At 37.4% G+C, this 21,135-nt stretch overlaps 1 protein-coding gene across 2 annotated transcripts in view; it reads right to left on the bottom strand.

Annotated features, from left to right (window-relative positions):
* CTNNA3 (catenin alpha 3) overlaps positions 1–21,135 on the bottom strand; it is a 492,103-nt gene that overhangs the window by 446,325 nt on the left and 24,643 nt on the right. For both annotated transcript variants that reach the window (XM_074154868.1, XM_074154867.1), the window contains exons 4-5: positions 15,250–15,416; positions 3,275–3,394 (exon numbers count right to left, since the gene is read on the bottom strand). In XM_074154868.1, coding sequence (XP_074010969.1) covers positions 3,275–3,394; positions 15,250–15,416 — 287 coding nt within the window. The remainder of the gene's footprint in view (positions 1–3,274; positions 3,395–15,249; positions 15,417–21,135) is intronic.

Consider the following 21,135-nt stretch of genomic DNA (forward strand, 5'->3'; position numbering starts at 1 on the left):
GAGAGCAACTGATTAACAAAATAGTAAGATCACCGAAAAGCAAGTCATTTTAAGTCAGTTGAGCACACTGAAGCATCTCTGTGCTGGGTTTCACAAATGCCAGAATGGAAAGAATGAAAGGCACGGGAACATGAAGTCCATTCCAGGGCTGTGGGTGGGTCTGCAGTAGTCGGCACTTAGCTTAGCCAACCAAGTAACCACAACCTGAGTCTGAGCAGATCCTGTGCATTTCTTCACCTGCTTCATTTATCAACATTTGCAAGGGGTCGGCTTACATTCCAATGTTGAGTATAGATGTTTTGTTTGTATTTTATCTTCATCTGGCCTGAGTTAAACATACTTTCAACTAACTTGGCTAATAAGTCACCTCTCTTGGAAAAGTACGGCAAGTGTGTAGAGATGAAGATGTGCGTTCCACTAATCAACAGTAAGAAGGAAAGTTCTGACATGGATCAGACTTGAATCTGGTGGGAGTTCATCACAGACAGCAACTGCACAGTGACAGTAACTAGACCTGGCATATGGATGCAATTAAATTCTTCATATTGTGTTTGGGACGCAGAAGAACGTTGAAGAGCATTGTTTAGGCTTCTTGACCACAATACTAGATGTCATCCACACAGTTCAGCTTTACAACATTAAAGTCTCCAATTCCGAGAACTTCCCATTTTCCTCCTCTGTAATCACTAAAGAATTTAGCCACCCTCACCAGTTCCATGCCAGCTCATACATACACTCAGCCTATTTGCAAAATTAGAATCTGAAAACTCTGAGAAGTTTGACCAACATATGCTAACAACTTGGGGGGTTTTGTATAAAGAAAGCCAGAACTGAACTATTGACCTCACTGCCCATTTTAAAGAGACGTTTCTGTTGGCAATCTGCTGGGTATCTGAAAACTCAAGACCTCCTACCAAAAATTGCCAGTTAAAAATGGCTTAATATAAACCATCATCCCAAACATACTTGCCTTGTATATTTCTACCACTCATAGAAGTTTGGTCTATATTTATAAATCAGAGTCAATGTGGGTCATTTTAAACATCCTTTAAAAAGCAGTTTCAATTTCCCATCTGTCCTGTAAACTCCACCACTGAAGAATTACATTGCTATATTGCACTTTATGTCTCATGTCTGAAAAATAAGGACAGAAGCAGATAACCGTATTTCATTCAAAAGCAATATTCATTACTTTGACTACATAAAACACTCTACCATGAATGGATTCATATTCATATTGTATGCAATTGTTTGTCTCCAAACAGATGGTAGTGACTCAACATTTTGCCAGTGTGGCTATGAATATACCCTTAATCTAATAAAAGAACGCACAAGTCATTATCAATTAAATGTGCACACTCCACAAACTCAGATACAAAGACACAAAGATACGCAGAACAACTTCAGTCCCAATCCAGGTCTGTGATTTATGCACAGTAATCAAACCAAATCTTAATCTTTTCACAGAGAGACCACTTTCATTTCAAAGCAGGACACAATTCAAAGCATCTCCTATAATAAATAGATGTGGCAGCTTTTCAAATCGCTCACCGCAGATTCTCCAATCAAGTTGTATTGAGATGAAAATCTCAGTATCAAAACCAGGTAAAATACTACTCAAGAAAACCATAAAACTACTGATCAAATATACAGTGCAAATTAACCAAGACACAGAGAACATCTCTAGTCTCCCTCATTTGTTTTTGCTTTGGGTTTTTTTTAATAATTTCAGCCTTTTCCTAGTTTATTTTCTGAACAGCATTGTATAACATTTTAGAAAGATTCAAAGAACAGGAGACAGAACAGCCTTACATTCTGTGATTAAAAGCAGTAAGTGATTTTACACCTAAGACACCGTTAGTACCTCCAAATGTAAAAGTTTCTGCTCACACAGTTAAATATACAGCAGAAACAGCATGGGGAGATATATACATGTCTGATATTAAACAAGGACATTGAGATTCTCCAAATGGTTTGATAGTGCAAAGTATTGCGATAGGAAGGGCAGTCAGGATCAGAAAACAGGAGAAAAGATGCCCTGGCCAAGGTGAAATTAAGTATGTTACTGAAGCATACTCAGAGGCTGCTCAAGAACCAGACATATATCACTTGAAATAAAAAGGAATTTTGCAAAGTAAAGAGTGAGAATTCTGACTAGAGAAAGCTACTCTCAATAAAAGTGTGATGATAGGCTGAGAAGTAATTATAGAATTTACACTTCCCTGGCTCAGAAACACTCTCCGAGCCTTTACAGATGTGACATTTATTATGTTTGACATAATTATGAGATCAGATAACATAAACCCACATTACTTGCCAGTTAAAACATTGTCTTTTGGTTGCTGGCAGCCCCATGTCAGAGGGCACAAAGAAGTATTCTATAGTGCTACAGAATAACAGCTCCCACCACACTGAAACTCACCCAAGCCAATTGCTCCCTGACCTCCCTATCTCAATAATCAAATATTCATGTGTTGAGATACCATCTGTCCCCGAGCCCTTTCCTAATTTTTAACTATCTAATCAATTACCTGATATAAACAACTGTAAGTGATCTGCCCCCAAGCAAATGAACTGTTTGACAACACTGACACCAAGCGACAGAATTCAGAAAAATATAAACCAAAACAACCCACACACAGCAATGTTAGGGCATTTCATCAGTATTATCGGAAAGGGGCAAAATGTTACTTTACCAAGAACACAAAACAGAAGTGAAGACCTATTATGAAAGATGACATTTTCACAGAAGTCATGCATAAGCATGTCCAACATTAAATACGTGTTAACAATTCGATTTAACCTTGATCTTGCAAGCACGAGTCAAAGACTGCACACATTTCAATGTTTTATGCAATCTAGCCTCGTAAATTCATTTCTAAAGGAGAAAAAATGAGTGGTTTGTATGTACAGTCAATACTTGATCCCATTAACTTATGTGGATTTAGTTCATTTTTCAAGTCAAAAAATCCAAACAATACTTTTATGCCCTTTAATTAAAAAAACATTATGTGTTAATGCAAAGTTTAATAGTCTGCTAAGTCTCACTTACTTGCTTTACCTATCTCTCTGTTGAGAAATCAAAAACCACGCAGTCCAACATCTGATGCATTAAATAGAACTGTCACTCCTCCTAGTGGCTTACATAATGACATTACAGAAAGCTTAAAACCCTACTGATAGAACAATAACTCTATCAAACTCATCAGTTTTATCACCTACCCTGTTTATGCCCAGTATTCTGTGTCTTCCCGCCAAGCTTTCATGTTCTTACCTGCTGACGTTTGTATGCTAAGTAATCAAGATTTTCCAGATCTTTTCGAAATTTCTGGTAGGTTTTCTGTAGGTCAGATTTACTGGATACATTTCTCAAAGATTCAAACGTTCTTTGAAACTGTGATGGTAAAAAAAACAAACAAACAAACAAAAACCACTAAATACCATCATTCACACAGTTACTGTATTTTTTTGCCATACTAGGATTTTATTCTACTAAAAACTAATGTTATGGACCTGTGTCCCCTCCTGAGTATACCATCTTCTAGACATTCTTACAATTTTGTTTTGAAATCGATCCCTGAATTCAAAGCATAGTACGTATGCCCTGTTTAAATTCAATCCTCTAACTTCACAGGTCAGACTTGCATAAGACAAAACACTAGAAATCAACACAACCTCGAAAGGTTATTTCTTTTTCTATGCCATGTTACCGGATTGAATATATTTTTTAATTTTTTTCAACTAATAAAAGCATATGCAACTTTATACAGGCCAGGAACTCCTCATTATATCAAGCCTAACAGTAGATCTTATATAAAACAAGATACTCTTTATCAAGATAATTAAGAGTAATTTGCAAGACTGGATACTCACCTTGGGCAACGTGCTCACATCCTCTACAAAAGCTGTGGTAATTTTAACTATGCTTCGTTACAGATCTTACTTTTAAATTTAAAACTTCTTTCATGTGTACACTATTATTAAAAACTGGTATTTTTCAAAGAGATCAACAATACCAACCCAGCTGTAGGGAACTGTAAGAGAAAGGCTAAGATTTGTACAAAAGGAGAATGGGAGCTACAGTTTCCTCACTACCCTGAGGTGGTGAGGAATCATGAACCATGTCCTCTGACTTTCCCTGTTTTGCCACCTGTAAATATTACTTTTCACCTCACAAGCATGTGACAGCTGTAAAGCTGTAAGTGGTTTAGAAATATCTTGTTACCACAGTGATTACCAAGTCTATAAACATTTACTTATGCTGATATAATCAGGAAGAACTACATCTTCTAAACCCACCCAAAATCTTGACTTATCTTACTACAGTTACAGGTCCTGTAGATGAAGTACCTGCTGTAAACTTGCACGTGGTACTAATGTCCAGGCAATAAGGCAAAAGACCAAATGAAACGGACCACTTTCCAGTCAGTTCTGGAAAACCAAGCCCTTCAGTAGTAACTACAGCGCACATTTCTCTACAACTTTGCTAAAACTACTCGTTGAATTGAAAAAATGAACCATAGAAGAAGAAAAAATACTTCACTCATCTTCAGTCCCTCTTTATAAAGCTGGTAACAGAATTGACAGCTAGTGCTGACTGTGGATGTACACTGCTCCACAGTGTGATGACTCCTGTGAGCATCTGACTGAAATCAAGCCCAAGTTGTATACACTGTTCAACAGCCACTAGCTAATTCCTCTTTGGGGATAATAAGCAGCTGCAGTGGATTTCAGCTGACGAGTCACAACAGACGGATACATCCTGGAATCTTCAGGCAAGTTCTCATTTGCCCCGCTGCAGCCTTTAATTTCAGTCTCATTGCTCTCATAACCAAGAAGTAAATTAAATCAGTGTTTACATCTGTTTGTAATATACTTTACTATACCTCATTCAGCACCACTACAGGTTAACTGGAGACTCTCTAGTTGCATTCGAAATGATTGCTACCAAAAAATAAAAGAAAGCCTTCTCACCCAAAGTATACTTCACTGAATTCTGCAACAATATGGGTGACAGAACATAAATGTTAAGACAAAACCACAAGGCTCTCTATTCTTTTCTATTTGACTTAAGTAGCTTTCACCTTTTGTAGGATCTGTTGCTTTCAGACTTCATGTCTGCTTCAGAGTTGCTCTTAAAGCCTTGAATTTGCAATGCTTGCTTTCACCAATTCCCACTCCAGGATTTCCCCATTAGGTGGAAGCAATTTAATCACAACATCTGCAAGCAAGACCTGAGTACAGTCGAAGCTGACCAACAGCTATCCATAATGCTCCCTCTTTATAAGTGCATAAGAAAGTCCTCATAACATATCTGTAAAAGTTCATGCTACACCCTAGCTCCATTTCTCCAGAAATTACCCCAAAGCTGCTGCACCCTGCTATGGCCTCGAGTAATACAGGGAAAAGGTCTCTAATGATTTCCAAACTCACTAAGTGGACATAAGGTACAGTCTTGTCTTTTTTTTTCCAATTTGTTTGGGTGTGCTTTTTTTTAATCATCAACATGTTAGACTACAGTAAGTAGTCCAGTTGTAGAATCACCATTCTTCTCCTCCTCTTAAGGATGCATTTAATCCCATAGCTTCAATTCTTCCTTTGGCAGGAACTCTACTAGCAAGCTCATGTGCTTCCTTATGTCCTGAAGCAACCCAACCATTAATAATGCATTTGGCTCTCTGGAAAGAGATATAAGAACCAGCGTGTGAGGATAAATAAGTACAAACCAAATGTGTAACTGTAAGGGTAATATCCTTCAATAAAATAGGTGAGTAACGGCCAGGATATCCACTTAGAAGAAGCCTGTCTTCAGATACAGAGGAAAAACACTTTTTTAAAGATTTAACTCAAAAGTTAATTAAAAAACAAACAAGCAATTTTAAGAAAATATACATATGCTCTTTTTATTACCATCAACAGGAAATCAGAAAGTCTGCCTTGGATATACAAAGGTCATCAGAACATGTTTTAAACTTTAAACCACATCTGGATCTTTCTTTATCATTCTGCTATCAGTGTGAACCACCATTTTGGGGTGAATGGCAAGAAAACCTTTCTTGCTGACGCTTTTACTGTCTAGAGCTGAAAAGAAATACTAGTACTTTAGAACTTTTTTTTTTCCCTCTCTCACTGATAACCAAATATAAATAATCATAAGAGATCCACAGAAGCTCTTTTTTCCATGTCACTTTTTCGAAGTATTTTGAACAGTTTCTGGAAGTAGCATTCTTTCATTACTTTTGCTCTCCATAATGCTACTGAGTAACTGCCTGGACTGATTTTTCCCCTGAGGAAAGCTGGACCACAAGGAGAGAAGAAATACCAGGATTTCAACAATTCTGAAGAGCTGCTTCTGTTTGTCAAGTTACTCTAGATAACTTCATAGCACAGATACTGCATAGACAACTTCATAATTTTTCAAGACAAGAACATTACATTACATTCATAAACATTACAACATTCCTTTCAACTAAAAAACCCAAAATCAACAACTGTAAAAAAGTAGATCCCAGCATCCTGCCACTAATATACACCAGGTGAACAACACACCAGATGCTATGTCCTGAACATTCACTGTGAAGACGTTGCTGAATGAAGGTTGTGTGCCTATCCAATTGGAAACCAACACACAATGGATGTCTTAAACTTAGCGAAGCAACTCTCATAGTGCCATTTTAGGTATCTTGAATCAACAAATACCATGAAAACTCTGAAAGCTACTAAGATCCAGAATGCAGATGGACCAGAAGAGTGTTATTAATATGGCCTCTTCATAAATATGATGCCCGCGATTAGTATGGTAAAGTCCTGCAGCCTCCTCTCAGGCAGTGATCATGGTTCTATCTCATTAGTAAGCATAACTGTAAGCATAAGGACAAAATTTCCTATAGTCTCACAGCTTATTCATTGTAACGTCAAAAAAGAGATATGAGCTCTGACTCAACTTTCTCCCGCAGTAAAACTGTTTATAAGGGCTGAGAATCCTCTGGTGTCTTTGTAAGCTCCTGATGTAGCTTTTTTGGTTTTTTCTCCACTATCCATCTACCTATTTTCAGGAACCTTGGAACTTCTGGTCTTCTGTCACATGTAATGGAAATAAAGCAATGAGTTCAAAGACAAGAGGCTGAGGCATAAATAGAGTGGTTGCATAATGTTTCAACAGGAAATCATACTAAAATTTTGATACAAATGAAGTTAAACTTTACTGTGTTTGATCTTCATTGAAATTGATTTATCCAATTAAATAAAGACTTAAAAGTCTCTTCATGTTGTAGCTTAGTTCTGCATCTTTCTGTAAAAGGTTAAGTTCATTGTTCACTGTTGCTACCACGTTTAGCTGTTGCAAGCAAACTGATTCATAATACGACTATCTGTGGAATAAGTAACAATATCAAAGGCAGTTGCTGTCTGATTTTTAAAGTCTAGGTTAATTATTACATTGCAATAACATTAACTTTGCAGCTGCACATCATAGCTTCCTTTATGGAATCCCAAGGAAATAGTTTCTGCACTAGACAAGTTGGAGCTTGTTTGGTCTGAGGTTTTGGTTCAAGTCAGTATCTAACTTGGATCTGAAGCATCCTAGTCTAGGACTTGGTAATAGACCACATTTCTAAAGAGCACAAGAATACCTCAGGTGGACAAAATTCTCTCCCAGTTTAATGGGATTCCCTTGACAAGCCTGAGAACCTCAGTATCGCCATGAAAACTAACGGCCTGTCAGCTAAACAGGAGGCCAGGCCACAAAAATATGAGATCATAAATATGCAGTGTAAAGTACTTCATTGCTTAAAATTCAGAGATGCAGGAGGAGACGTCATTAAATATGGAGAACAAAGTCTTATTCCTGGTAGTAATCTTTCAATCTCCATATAAACAAAAAGAGGTATGGGAGGCGGCAGGTACTGCTTCTTCAGTTTGTGAATGATGCTACTTGACAAACCACATCAACACAAACATCATTTACCTGGGAGTCTAGCTAAGTCCTAAGGACATAATCAAACGTCCTTTTGCACATCCTTTACTTGATCTTCTTTGCATATTTCGTTCAGATTTAGGGCCAACGCTGCAAAAAGCCAGTCTGTTACTTAAGAATAAGGAGAAATGGCTCTTTTCTGGTTTGTCTAGAGCTGCAGAAGTGAAAGAGTACTTGTCTTTCAGAATATCAACATTATCATCTTCCACTGTACAGGGCAGCAAAATAGCACTGAACTATTCAATCCATTTGTGAAATATTTCTCTTCATATGGATTAGTAGAAGGTGAATTTAGGATGAGAAGCAAATTTTATTTCCTTTCTGACATAAGGAACCCATTCATTAAAGAAATAGCTTCCTATTTTAATTACATACTTCTTTAAAAGACTAAATTATACCAAATGTACTATTTCAAATCACCAGGAGATATGGTTGGGAAAAAAAAAAACCACAAAACCACATTCAAACCTCTCTTAAATTCCAATTACTAAACACGCATACTTATGGGAAAACAGTTGCTCTCCCAGTATTTTGTTGTAACGGAATAGGCAACATGCCTCTTTGGAGAGGTTTATGGAGAGTAAGTAACACAGCTTTTTCCATTCAGAAAATATCAGATGATTTTGCTCTCATTTTAAGAAGGTCTGAAGGCATGCATTTTTATGATAAAGCAGATACTGTTTTGCATGCATTTCCTCATTTTTGCCTCCTAGAGCAGGAGCAAGTTATAAAATAAATTTCTCTAGACCAGAATGATCTGCCCATGCTTGAGACACAAATAATTGTTGATCAGACAAGCCACTCCGCGTTACACTGACTTCATTACTATACTACCAATAAATAATCTGTCAGAAGAAACTGATTTTCCAAGGTTATTTTACCAACATAGAATTTGCCTTCCAAGATTAGTGTTCATAGAAGCAAATTTAAGAGCATCGCTTCCATATTATTCTCTTATAAGCACTGCACTTCACTGTTAAGTGTTACTGTAGAAACAAAACACAGTAATAACTACTCGGAAGGAAGCAATTTAGCAACATTCTTTTTTTCCTGACGGGTTCAAAGAGAGTCTACTGCAATGGAGTCCTAGTCACTGACTGGAGCATGCAGGTATTTACAGTGTCTAAATAATTTAAAATAGGTGCCTGCTTGTCTAATACCCCACCTTCCAACTTTCCCAAAATAATTTTCAAGCTTCATCACCAGACATAATACAAACTCAACTGTACTTCTGGCAACATCATGCATTCTGTTTTAAGCTATGCTACAAACCACCTTTGTATCCTAAGTCTCCCTTTATGCTTATAGCTTACTTCATTTGGAAATTATCTCACAAATTTACAATTATTTGTTTTTATGAAAAAATAGTATACAAATATCTCCCATACTATGTACGTTAAACCAAACCAGAAAAATTCCATCTTACTTAAAGAAAGCTTATCCATTCATATTAAGTCCTACTTCTTTCACTCCTCCTCCCCTTATATCTGGGTTATGCAAACAGATTGTATGAAGCTTAGGGCCAAGTGAGTCCAGATAAATTTGCTTTCATCCCTATTTTCTCCTGGTTTGTGTAACTGACAGGTTGCTGCTTATATTCGCTCTCATCACCTCAGGGATACAAACAGATACCACTGTTGTCTAAAGCAACTTTTCCCAGCTTTAGGAATCTTTTCCTTAACTTCATTTCTTAATTCATAATTCAAAAGTGTTTGTATCCTCCTTTCCCAGGTCTGTCTAGCCACCCTTACATGTACAGTTTTTAAGAGATGCCAAAACTCACTCCCTCTCAGACAGGAGTTTTAAGAAGGCATCCTATTTCCTCCTGTTGCTTTCTCTCTCTTTCTTCCTTTTTTTTTTTTTCTTCTCTAGAATGCGGCAGATGGGCATGATTTTCCTTTGCTATTGTGACCTGTGACTCTATTAAAAAGGCAGCTGCTGAGCAGTAGGGAAGAAGACAGCATACTTACCTGCCTTGCCATCACTAAGGATGAGGGTCTACTCCTACTGTACTCTAAATCATGATGACACTCTGGAAGAAATGGAAATGATCCTCTCTTAAACCTACCAAGCATGCTTTGCTCATGGAGAGCCTTCTGGGATACTAGGTAGGACAGGACACAGTAAAAGACAGCAGTCAGGGTGCCTGCAGCAGAAGCAAAACTAGGAAATTCTTGAGAAGTAGGAATTTCTGAGGGAACTGACCTGCACCTAAGTCTTAGACGTGACATTAAAGAGAAGTTTTCAATGCACACAAAGATTACACTGAAGAATCTATTGTAGACATGAATCTGCTGAGAGGTATTGAACTAGAAATAAGACCAAAGGGAAGGTTCTACTCTGCAAAGAAGCAAGGACTGGATTTGTTTTCAAACCGTTTCACTTAAGTGTGTTTTTAACCCAGCAGTTGTGGTTTTCTCTTGGAAATACGGCCACTATATTCCATTTGGTTCTCTTGTGCTTTGGTAAAACAGGTCTAGAAGCCTTCAGGCTTGCTCACTTCAAAGAAATTCTTGAACAGTAGTACCTGAAGCTGCCCAATTAGGGTCCCTTCAAAGCCATGTTTCTGACAGGCAAGGAAAGCATAATGCTCTTTTTTTTTTTTTGAGTGATTCCCATGCTAAGACCCAAACCAGGTATTATATAAACAGAACTGCAGCGACTGGGGAGTCCGTTCCCTAGCAACGGTTTGTTAGAAGAGAGTCATTAAGACTCCTGGCCCTGTACCCCCAGGGTAGCCTACATTCTCTTTTGCCCTTTTTCCATTTTTTAATGTTTTACTGCATGATACCACAGTACCACCACACTCGGATGGTAGTGCAGGGAGCAAGTCAAATTCTAGTTTAAGCAGAGTTATGCAAGTAGAACCAAATACCCAAATCTGAAGCACAGATAAGCCTGACATGACTTACCTCTCTTCCTGTATGTAACCATACTGTTTTCCTCCTGCTCATTTTAACGCTGATGAATATGCTGCAGGGAAGGGAGGAACAGACAGCACTATGCCCACAGGGCCCAAAGTTCACAAGTTGCTTCTTATCTGTAGCCATTCTCATTTTTTTTCCTGGCAAGAGTTTTAAATAACTCTAAGCAAGCGTTTTATAAAGATCACGCTGTCTGAGGCGTTCATGAAAAATATGGAGACTTAAACAGTAAATCTACAACCATGACAAGAAGGGAAAAAAGGCAGATAAAACATGTTGGCTCAGCATGATCTGAAATAGATTAGAAAAAGACAGACTGCCAACGCGCTTTGAATGAAATTCTCAGAACTTGTTACCTTCTTGCTGTTCTCTTCTGATCAATAAATTCAAGCAATTCTATTAGTCTGTTAATTCACTTAAATAATATCGAGCATTACTAACCAGAATGAATGAGGCTGGTAATACAGCTCTGAATCAAAGAGTGCAATACTTTTTCTTGACTGCATTTTCACAACTCAGTTCTATGATTAGAGCCTTCAAACTCTAACGTAAGTATGGAAACTCAGATACGGAGAGCTAGTTATTTAAACTCTTCCCTGTTTAAAAAAACTTCAGTTGTTTAAAGAAGCAAAACTTATCAGTGTGATATACTCATTTTCTCAGTCAACTCTAAAATGAGCTTGCTGTTTGCACCACACCATCATACTCTTATAAGGCTGTAAATTCCACAGATGACTAGAAGCATACTATGACAGAACATGAGCCGTCACTGAGAAGTTGTACTGGCTTCTAAAATGCATTATTTGATACACACTTTGCTGGGTGAAGATCCTATAAAATCCATAAACCAAACAAAATTATCTCTGCTTTATTAGTGAAATTTCAGGAAAGCTAATCTCATGTTCACAAAGGTATGGTTTTGGACATATGGAGTGAAATTCCTGCCAGGTTTATCAAATTCTTCTAAATAGACAGACCTGTTAGTTCTAGTTTAAAAGTTTTGTTTTGATACTTCTTGTGACAGAAATATTCACTATTTTCAGCATTATACTCTGTTTTATATAAAGATTTTATTACATAAAAGTCAAAAACAGTCTAAGTAAAACGTACAGAAAACAATACTCATAGACTATATAAACTGGAAGGAGGTAGCCGAGGTTCATCTTTTCTCCTAGACATACTTAGAATCACAGACCATAGAATCATAGAATGGTTAGAGCTGGAAGGCACCTTAAAGATCATGAAGTTCCAACTCCCCTGCCATAAGCAGGGACACCTCCACTAGAGCAAGTTGCTCAAAGCCCCATCCAGCCTGGCCTTGAAAACCTCCAGGGATGGGGCAGCCACAACTTCTCTGGGCAACCTGTTCCAGTGTCTCACCACCCTCACATTAAATTTCCTCCTAATATCTAATCTAAATCTCCCCTCTTTCAGTTTAAATGTGTGATGTGACAGATGTGACAGGTAACACTAGACAAAGCTTTACCTGACAGCTACTCATATTGTCATTGTTTCCTTTCTATTTTTTTTTTCTATTTTTATTCACAGATTAGAGAGGAAATTAAAGTTTAATGATCCAGACTGCATTCTGTCAGTAGAATTGAGTACTGTTTCAAATGTTTTGAATGTCAGTGTTGGCATTAACCAGCTTTAGTAAGTGAGCAAGACTAAAAACTTTCAGTACTCTTTGATAAATGGATTTGAAAAATATTAGGTACATAAAAAGATAATTCCCCATGAAATACTTGCATATTGAATAAGATCTGACTAATACTCTAAGAGTTCTTTGATGACGCTGGATCACTTTCTTTCATTTTATACATACAAACGAAAAAACGTTCCTTGGTTAGAATCTTCATGTCATTTATTCTACCGTTACTTCTTTTTTTAAATTTTTTAAAGTTCATTTTGGCTCAGTCCTTTAAATTTCTTCATCTTATTATTTCCATAATTGAGCTCAACAATTGTGATATAAAAGGCAATGAAATTTCTCATCTCTTAAATGATTAATAATAGCTGTAACATCCATGTCTTTGTGAAGAAGAGGATAACATGGTAGAAGTATTAAAATTTTAGAACAAGCTCAAAGAAAAACTGCTAATGACTTTTAAAGAGAGTTGATTTTAAAATCATATGAGCATACAAACATTGAGAATATTGAAGCTGACACAGCAAAGTCAAGGTCTACCTTCTATGCTGCAGCCACTGTGAGAATACAATGGTTTTTTGTTGGAGCAAGTTCACATTGAAGAAAAACTGAATTCCTAAGAGAGTTTTAAAATATAATAATTAAAGTTAAGGACTTTGAAAAGAGCAGAGTTGAGACTCACTAAAATATTTAATTGCATTTAAATCTGGCTCAGTTAGACATGACCAAAACTTGTAATAAATTGAAGGATAATCAGTAGCATATGTTGAAATTACTCTACCTTCTAAGTCGATTTCCTAATTAGATGTCAACATAAAAAGACACCATTACAGCTAATACCGCCATTGGTAAGTTCAACAGCCAGGGCAGAAACTAAATAAATATGGAAGATGTACCACCTTCCTCTAAGGACTAGGGCAAATCTTTTTACATAGACATTTTGGAGAGAGAGTGTTATGCCACACTAATTTATTCTAAGAGTTAACTGAAAAATTCAATTCTCACTTCTATTAAGAGAAGTAAATTAAAGTATGGAAGAAGAAAATTTAATTGCACTCTTTGCAGTTTTTCCCAAATGATACTTTGCATTCTTTTGATTTTCAGTTATTGTTAGTTTTAATTTTCAAAAGGAAATCATGACGTGAATTATATGATTGCTCAAAAATACTGAAACCCTAGGAAAGAAAACTACCCAATTTTAGTTCTCTCGTAAAAAAATACTGAAAACATTTTAGAAGGGTACTCTAGGATTATGAAAATACTTATGTAAAAATGTAATAGGCTACCAATGAAAGACATCATAATTTAAGAAAATTTTCCACAAACAGTACAAAAGACATAGGCCAATCCTCCTACAGCTGACAAGCATCATACAAATATAACAACATAGAAGCTTCTGCAAGTCAGTGTTCATTTAGCCTGTATTGCTTCTCCAACAACTGTCAATATTGGATGTTTCAAACACAACATTGAAACTCACACAACGATATTTTATGAAATACTGTTCCTACTCTGATTGGGAGCTAAATTTTCATTTCCCCGTCCTCCCGAAACTGAACTTGCTTCAAAATGGTCCCCTTTAAGTCTGTGGGTCCTCTTGTGACATGAGGCATTATTAGAGGTGGCACTGATTATTCACCTGTGCCCTGAAAAACCAAGAAGTCAATAAAGCTTTGAATTTTTATCACTGTCACACATTACTGGAGATGTTAGGGGGAAAAAGAAAAAAAAAAGGAACAAAGCCAGAACAACCCCCTGCTCCTCCCAGCAAAGACGCACACCCACACACCAGACTGAATGGAGTAAGCAGCCAGAGAAGAAACAGTAAACACATTTTTGTGGTCAGACACATGATGCTGGTAAGATTCACTATGGCTGACATTAAAGGAACTCGAGTTTATGTAGACAGGAAAGTATTTTGATGTTGAACAACAGAAGCATGGAGATTTTGTCTAATTCAGCAACCACTGGTTAGTTTTATATGGGAATAGAAGAATGATCCCTTCTGTATAGAGCCAAGTGGAAAAAAAGATGACACAAAACATAATAGTATTATGACACTTCCGAAAGACATTATTCCCTTGAGTCAAAAAATTAAGTGGCTTTTAGAGACTATTTTCTACGGCATAATTTTTAAAGCTTTGCCAACATTAGGATTTTCTAGTCTTCCGTCTGCAGTGTACAAACATATGGCTGGAGCTGGGGAGTTGCTGGAGGCCTCTCTCACACATCTCTCTCTCCTTTTAGCTGATCTCTCACTAACTGTCTTGAATACAGAGATAGATCCTTACCTACTCAGTTCTTTCCCTCTGAAAACATCCACATAAAATTAAGATTTTCTACAAACAAATTATTCCCTAGTATTGCCACAAACATCAAGGTGGTTTCATGCATAAAAAGCTGCAAGTACAATTCAAGTAAGAAAATAGGAAATAAGAAATAAAAAGAAGTTAAAATATAATTTTATGGATAACCATCTGCTTGCCCAGGTCAAATATGTTGGATTTGAAGACTTTTTTTTTTTTCCTTTTTGGTTCATTCTACAAATCTCATCTAGAATCTACACTTTTACCAATGGCCAAGGTGTTATGTGCATGAGATCTGCAATTCCCAAGCACAAAAAGAATTTTCAAAGCAGAAAGAACCATCAGCAGACATTTTTATGGTAAAAGGGAGTCTGAGTTAAGTTAAATTCTACTCACCACAGTTAAATGTTCCAGTAAGTATGCCACATCAACCATGTCCGCTAGAATTAGAAGCCTTGTGACAGCTGTAAGCAGAGATCGTGCTGCTTGTACAACAGCCTGCCTCTTAGGCAGATAGCAGGGATCACTGGTAAATGCCTCTGCTGATACCTTTAAGGCTTGACCTGCAAAATGAAGACATAAATTGTCTTAGGCTACATCACAACACCCAGGGTAAAAAAAATAGTTAAAACTCAATCAGTTATTTGGCAAGTCACAAGTATTGCCAATAAATCTGGCGTCTCTTTGTTGCCCAAATGCCTTGAAATGAAGGTCAATTATTACAGATCATGTGGAACATTCCACGTCTTGAATGATGTTCCCTTTCTGTTCTTCTGAATCACTTAATTCTAAAATAATTCCCTTAACAATCACACCATTACTCTTAACTGTACACAATGAGGCCAGGGGCGCTATGTTAAACTTTTCTAGTCACTGCTTTTTATATTACTAGGTACTTTGCTGTCCTTGCTATTAAATAATTTCTGTTCAGAGAAGAGAATCAAATATTGCTCTTCTCATGATAAATATAAGTTAATGGAAAGAAAATCTCGTACACTCGAACATCTGACTTGGACATAAAATATGTGAAATCTATGCAATGGAGCTAGTAACTGTGCCAGCAAGCAACAATGTACTGCTCTCCAATGTGAAATTTTGCAAATGTAATTTAACAAGAACAACAATGACAAACGCCCAAGTTTACTTTCAGCAGTCTGTCACCTAGACTTACCCTGAGGAAAAGAAAATGCCATTACACTCATTTCTAAAAGCATTTCAAAGTCTATTATCACCTGAGGAGCTTTGCTAGTGATGGCACAACCTTGAGAGAACTCACTCTACACAGAGCAGCACTGGAAAATTCTTGTCACACAAACACAAACTGCTAATACAAATGTTTGACCCTCTATATCAGCTTGGAAACCAAAGACGGATCAAAAGTCACAAAAATGAATACTTTCAGCTATGCTAAAATGAGGTAATATCATTAGTAAAATGTAGCTATTAAAAGACTACATATTCATGGAGCCAGCCCTTTGTTGACAACTGCCTTAAGTATGTCCTGGATTTCAGATGCAACAGTAATGAAAAATATGGCATTTTAAAAATTTGACCTTGCTCCAGAGTTAAATCCTTTGTTTATTATGCAATATTATTTCTACCTATATCTAAATTACCTAAGTCTTTGTATAAGAATAGGGTACATTTCTCCAAGCAGTCATTTTATCATGGAGGTTTTTTCTACATAGAGAGAGAGAGAGAACATGTAGTTTTGGTTTCACTTTGTTCTGCAAATTCTGACCAAAAGTAAGGAGAGAATACTGCCTGCTGAAATAAAATTCACTGTATACTAGTATACTAGCACTGTAGAGCTGCACTCAAAGGCAAGAAGTCTGGACATGCCTCAGGCAGGAACACTGTTGGCAGGTCTACTTCAGAGTATCTGGTAGTAAACTCAAAAGCTGAAAGTCATACAAGGAGTTTTGCTACCTGAACCAAGTATGTGGTTTTTTATAAGCTCTGGAGTCCTCAAATCAAAAACTAGGCAACAAGGCTTGTACAAAATACATGCGATCAGTAATTAATGCATATTGATAGAAATACATAAAAACATAAAGGATGTCCTGTAGGTACATAGCTACAGACTTTAATGTGCTCCTGCAATCAGAATTGAATGAGAACTATTCAAGTGCACCAGAGTTTGCCAGACTGGTTCTGTATGTGACTTCATGTTGTGGTTTAACCCCAAATGGCAATGAGGACAACATAGATGTTCACTCCCCCCTACACACAATTCCCCCTCACCCCCCAAGTAAGGTAGGAAGAAGAGAAGAGGGAGGAAAAAAAAAAAAAAAAAACCCAACACAAACACTTACGAGTTGAGATAAAGATAGTTTAATAGAAGAGTATTGGAAGAGAAGATAAATTATAAAAATAATAATAGTAAAAGAATATACAAAATAAAGTGATGCAATACAATTGCTCTCACCACCCAATGATCGATTGCCCAGCCCATCACAAGCAGTGATCACAGATTCTCACTCCCCAGCCTACCCTCATTTATATACATTTATATACTTTGGCCAGCTTGTCCAGTCTACGCTCCCTCTCCACTTCTATGGGAAGTTGAAAAAGTCCTTGACTAAACATAAGCCTTACTTAGCAACAACTAAAACAATATGTGTTATCAACATTATTCTCGTACTAAACCCGAAACACAGCAGCTACTAGAAAGAAAATTAACTCTATCCCAGCTGAAACCAGGACACTTCATTTCTCAAGATTCAGAGAAAAAACAGGTTTTACTGTTCTTACTAGAAACTGCATTTGAGAAGAATATTGAGCAAATGCTATATATATAGAAATAAACCTGCCAACTACTACAGAGTCCCCATTCCAGCACCTGAGATAGCATTGGACTGATTCTCAGAACACTGAATACTTTCAACATGCTCCGTTTTCCAGGAACACCTGTCCCTAAATCCGTCTGGTTTTCTCTTGGATTTGTTAAAGTCTTTGTGCAAATCATGTATCTTAAGTACATGCTTAGCAAACACCATAAATAAAAATAACACTAATTTGAGCTCTAGTTCTACCACCTACTAAATCACAAAACAGCGAAAGTAAAAAATACCAATTTCGTGTGCTCAGAACAGCAAATTAGACCTTTCCTCTAGTAGCTGGTGAGATAACGCACCATAGCTGAGCGCACCACAACAAACAGAACTATAGGAAATAAAAATAAAATATTAATCAGAACAAACAATTTTTAAGGGTTTTTATTTCCCCATCGGCAATGGACAGAAACACCTCTCCAGATGAGTACTGTTTTCAGTACAAGGAGTTTCAAAGCACTGATTTAAGCCCAGTAATCTGAAGTAGGGGGAAGTAAACAGAGACAGTAAATCATGCTTACATGTATACATATCTTTAGATGTATTTTTGAAGGTGACTACTACAACTGTTAATAAATTAATAGCAATTTGGGAAATTTAGTAGGAATTTAAGATCCTAACTCTGGAAATTCATTGTGCCTTAATAAGGGCATGGGAAATACAGTGCATACTCACTATCATAAAACAAAAATCCTTGCGCTTTCATTTCTCTTATAACTTCAAATAGAAAGAAAACTTTCCAGATTTATGAGAACAAGCAATGTCAGTGAGTAACAAAAACTGTCTTCGTTTTATTTTCATAGGATTTAATTACCATCTGTCTGTCCTGCCAATTATTGGTCTGGAATATCTTAAATTTGACATATTATCTTTCAGGCTGTAAAAGTGCAAGTTAACATCAGATGGGTTTTATGTATTTGCAATGTGTACACCGTAGTATGAATTCAGACTGTTATAGCTGAAAGCTATATTCTGGAAAGCATTTGCACAAAATCAGGAACCTGGTACACGCAATGTCTTAATAAGACAAGAAAGCACGAAACAATGAATTTTTTTTCTGCAATTAAGATGTATGAGTGTAGAGCTGTCCACCTTGGTCCCACAGGATTCATTTTCACAAATACTGACTAAAGCATCACGGAGATGCTGTTTCCCAAGATAATAAAATTAACATCATCACTGCTTGACTGGCCACCTGGTAACTTTGGAACTTTCTAACCAACTCCAATAATTTTTTTACATAGAGGAAGATATTCAAAGCTAGCTAACTACTTTTCCATGAAAATAGGAAGTCAGGAAAGGGAACAAGTTAAAGCCCTCACTGATGGCAAACTGGGGCTGGCAGTAAAAGCTCATCTGCTACTAAGCTTCAAAAAAATCTACAGAAGGGCTGAGATGCAAATTTGAAGGAAGACAGGCTGTTCCACTATTTATGGACTGACTTCTTTGGTCTTCTGGACATAGAGAACATCTGAAGTGTTTATAAGGAGAGAAAGAAAACAGCATGCAGTATTCTACTACCTGTTATTTCTTAGCATTTACTTACAAGGTAAACAAACAGACCAGAATCACTACTGGTTTTGCAGTGTCTTGTGCCATCCAAGCAAAGGCAAAACAGCTATTGACTTATTTTAACTCAGCTGTAAACCAGATTTGCAAATAGGTTTATATCCCAAGATAAATGTGGTCTGTTAACCTCACACACTTCCCAGGATAAAAAGATAAGTAGGTGACCTTTGGGGAGCAGAAAACTTCTTAGGCACAGAATCTACAGCAGTTCAGAAGAGCTTCTGGTGAAAACTGGTTAAGCCTGGAGAAACTGAGAAGAGAATTAATGAGTGCAAGGCAATAAGAAGAGAAAATAGAACTGGCTACTTTAAGAGGAAAATCTGGAGGGGGGAGGAGAGTGAGAGAATCAACCAACCAGAAGAAGACTATGTGGAATCCTCAGTCCTGTGGTTCAGCTCTCTGTGACCCAAGGCCTAGTTTGGTGTAGTACAACTGTATGACCTTAGCTGAGAAAATTTTTGTAATGCGCAAGAAAGTATGTTAGCTAACATCATACAAGATAAGTGAAAACAGACAGAAGTGGAGTTGTCAAGACAGTAGTAATTAGCAGTCAAAGAATCCAAGAGGAAAAAATGCTGACATGAAAGGTCATAAACCTTAGGCAAAAGGCCCAGGAACTTGCAAGATAACAACTCTGCAAAACTGAGCCACAGTTCCAAAGGAGAAACGGAGACCAACGTTTTCCCACGTTACTAACAACAGGCCAGCATTACCAGGGGCAATAAATACGTTAACACTTTGCTCAGTCACTCATTAGTCTTAGTGTATTTACTGTATCTGTTACCCAATGACCAACTACTTTTTATTTTTAAGTTCTGTGTATCCTGCTAGTAGAGTCTCTATGCACAGTAAAAGTGTTCCAAACAAAGCTGACCAGGAAAGCAGATTCTGGAACTGGTTGGTTAGAAAAGAGTGAAAGTACTGAGTTGTAAGAAGCCCAGACAGGAGTGAACGGTGAGCCTATGAGTTAGGAACTGAATGAATCAGGAGAGAAATGTGATACAGCTTAGCTGAAGATAGGAGACAGCGCTATTACAGGAATACTTGATAAGAGTTGGAAAGAAAAAAGATAAACCTCTGACAGCACAGTGGCTCCTCGGAAACCTCTAATGTAATGTTTCCCCCTAACCATAAGCACAAGGCTGAACTGCATGTTCACAGGCCCCCACATGGGATTATTTGCCCAGGTCTCTGCTATTGTGCCTTACAGAAGAGCATGGCCATATGGATTTGGGTGTCATTCAAGCACCTTGGACACTTCAAAACCTCAAATAGTCCTAAAATGTGAAAATAGCACCATTTCAGCACTGATATCTTCTGGGTACTTGAGCCACAAAGACGATTAAGGGACTAGAGCACCTCCCATATGAGGAAAGGTCAAGAGAGCAGGTTAGAGAAGAGAAAGCTCATAGGAATCTTATCAGCATACATAAATACCTGAAGGGAGGGTGCAAAGAAGGTGGAGCCAGACTGTTCTCACTGGTGCCCAGTGACAGGGCAAGAGGCAATAGGCACAAACTGACACACAGAAGGTTCCGTATAAACATCAGAAAACATTTTTCCACTGTGACAGTGACTTAGCAGTGGCACAGGCCAACCAGGAAGCCTGTGGAATCTCCATCTTTGGAGATATTAAAAAACTTACTGGACATGCTCCTGGGCAGACTGCTTGCCCTACCTTAACCAGGGTATTGGATCAGACACCTCCAGAGGTCCCTTCAAACCTCAACCATTCCGTGATTCTGTGAGTGAGTGTGTGAGCAAAGACAAGACAGAAGGGTCTGAATATGCCCAACCCCTTAGAAATGAGTTGGACATTAAGATGAGATGGCCAGATGAACAAATAAAATCATGACCCTAAAACTCAGAGCCATGAGAT

This window comes from Numenius arquata, chromosome 10, assembly GCF_964106895.1.
Source record: "Numenius arquata chromosome 10, bNumArq3.hap1.1, whole genome shotgun sequence".
Lineage (NCBI taxonomy): Eukaryota > Metazoa > Chordata > Aves > Charadriiformes > Scolopacidae > Numenius > Numenius arquata.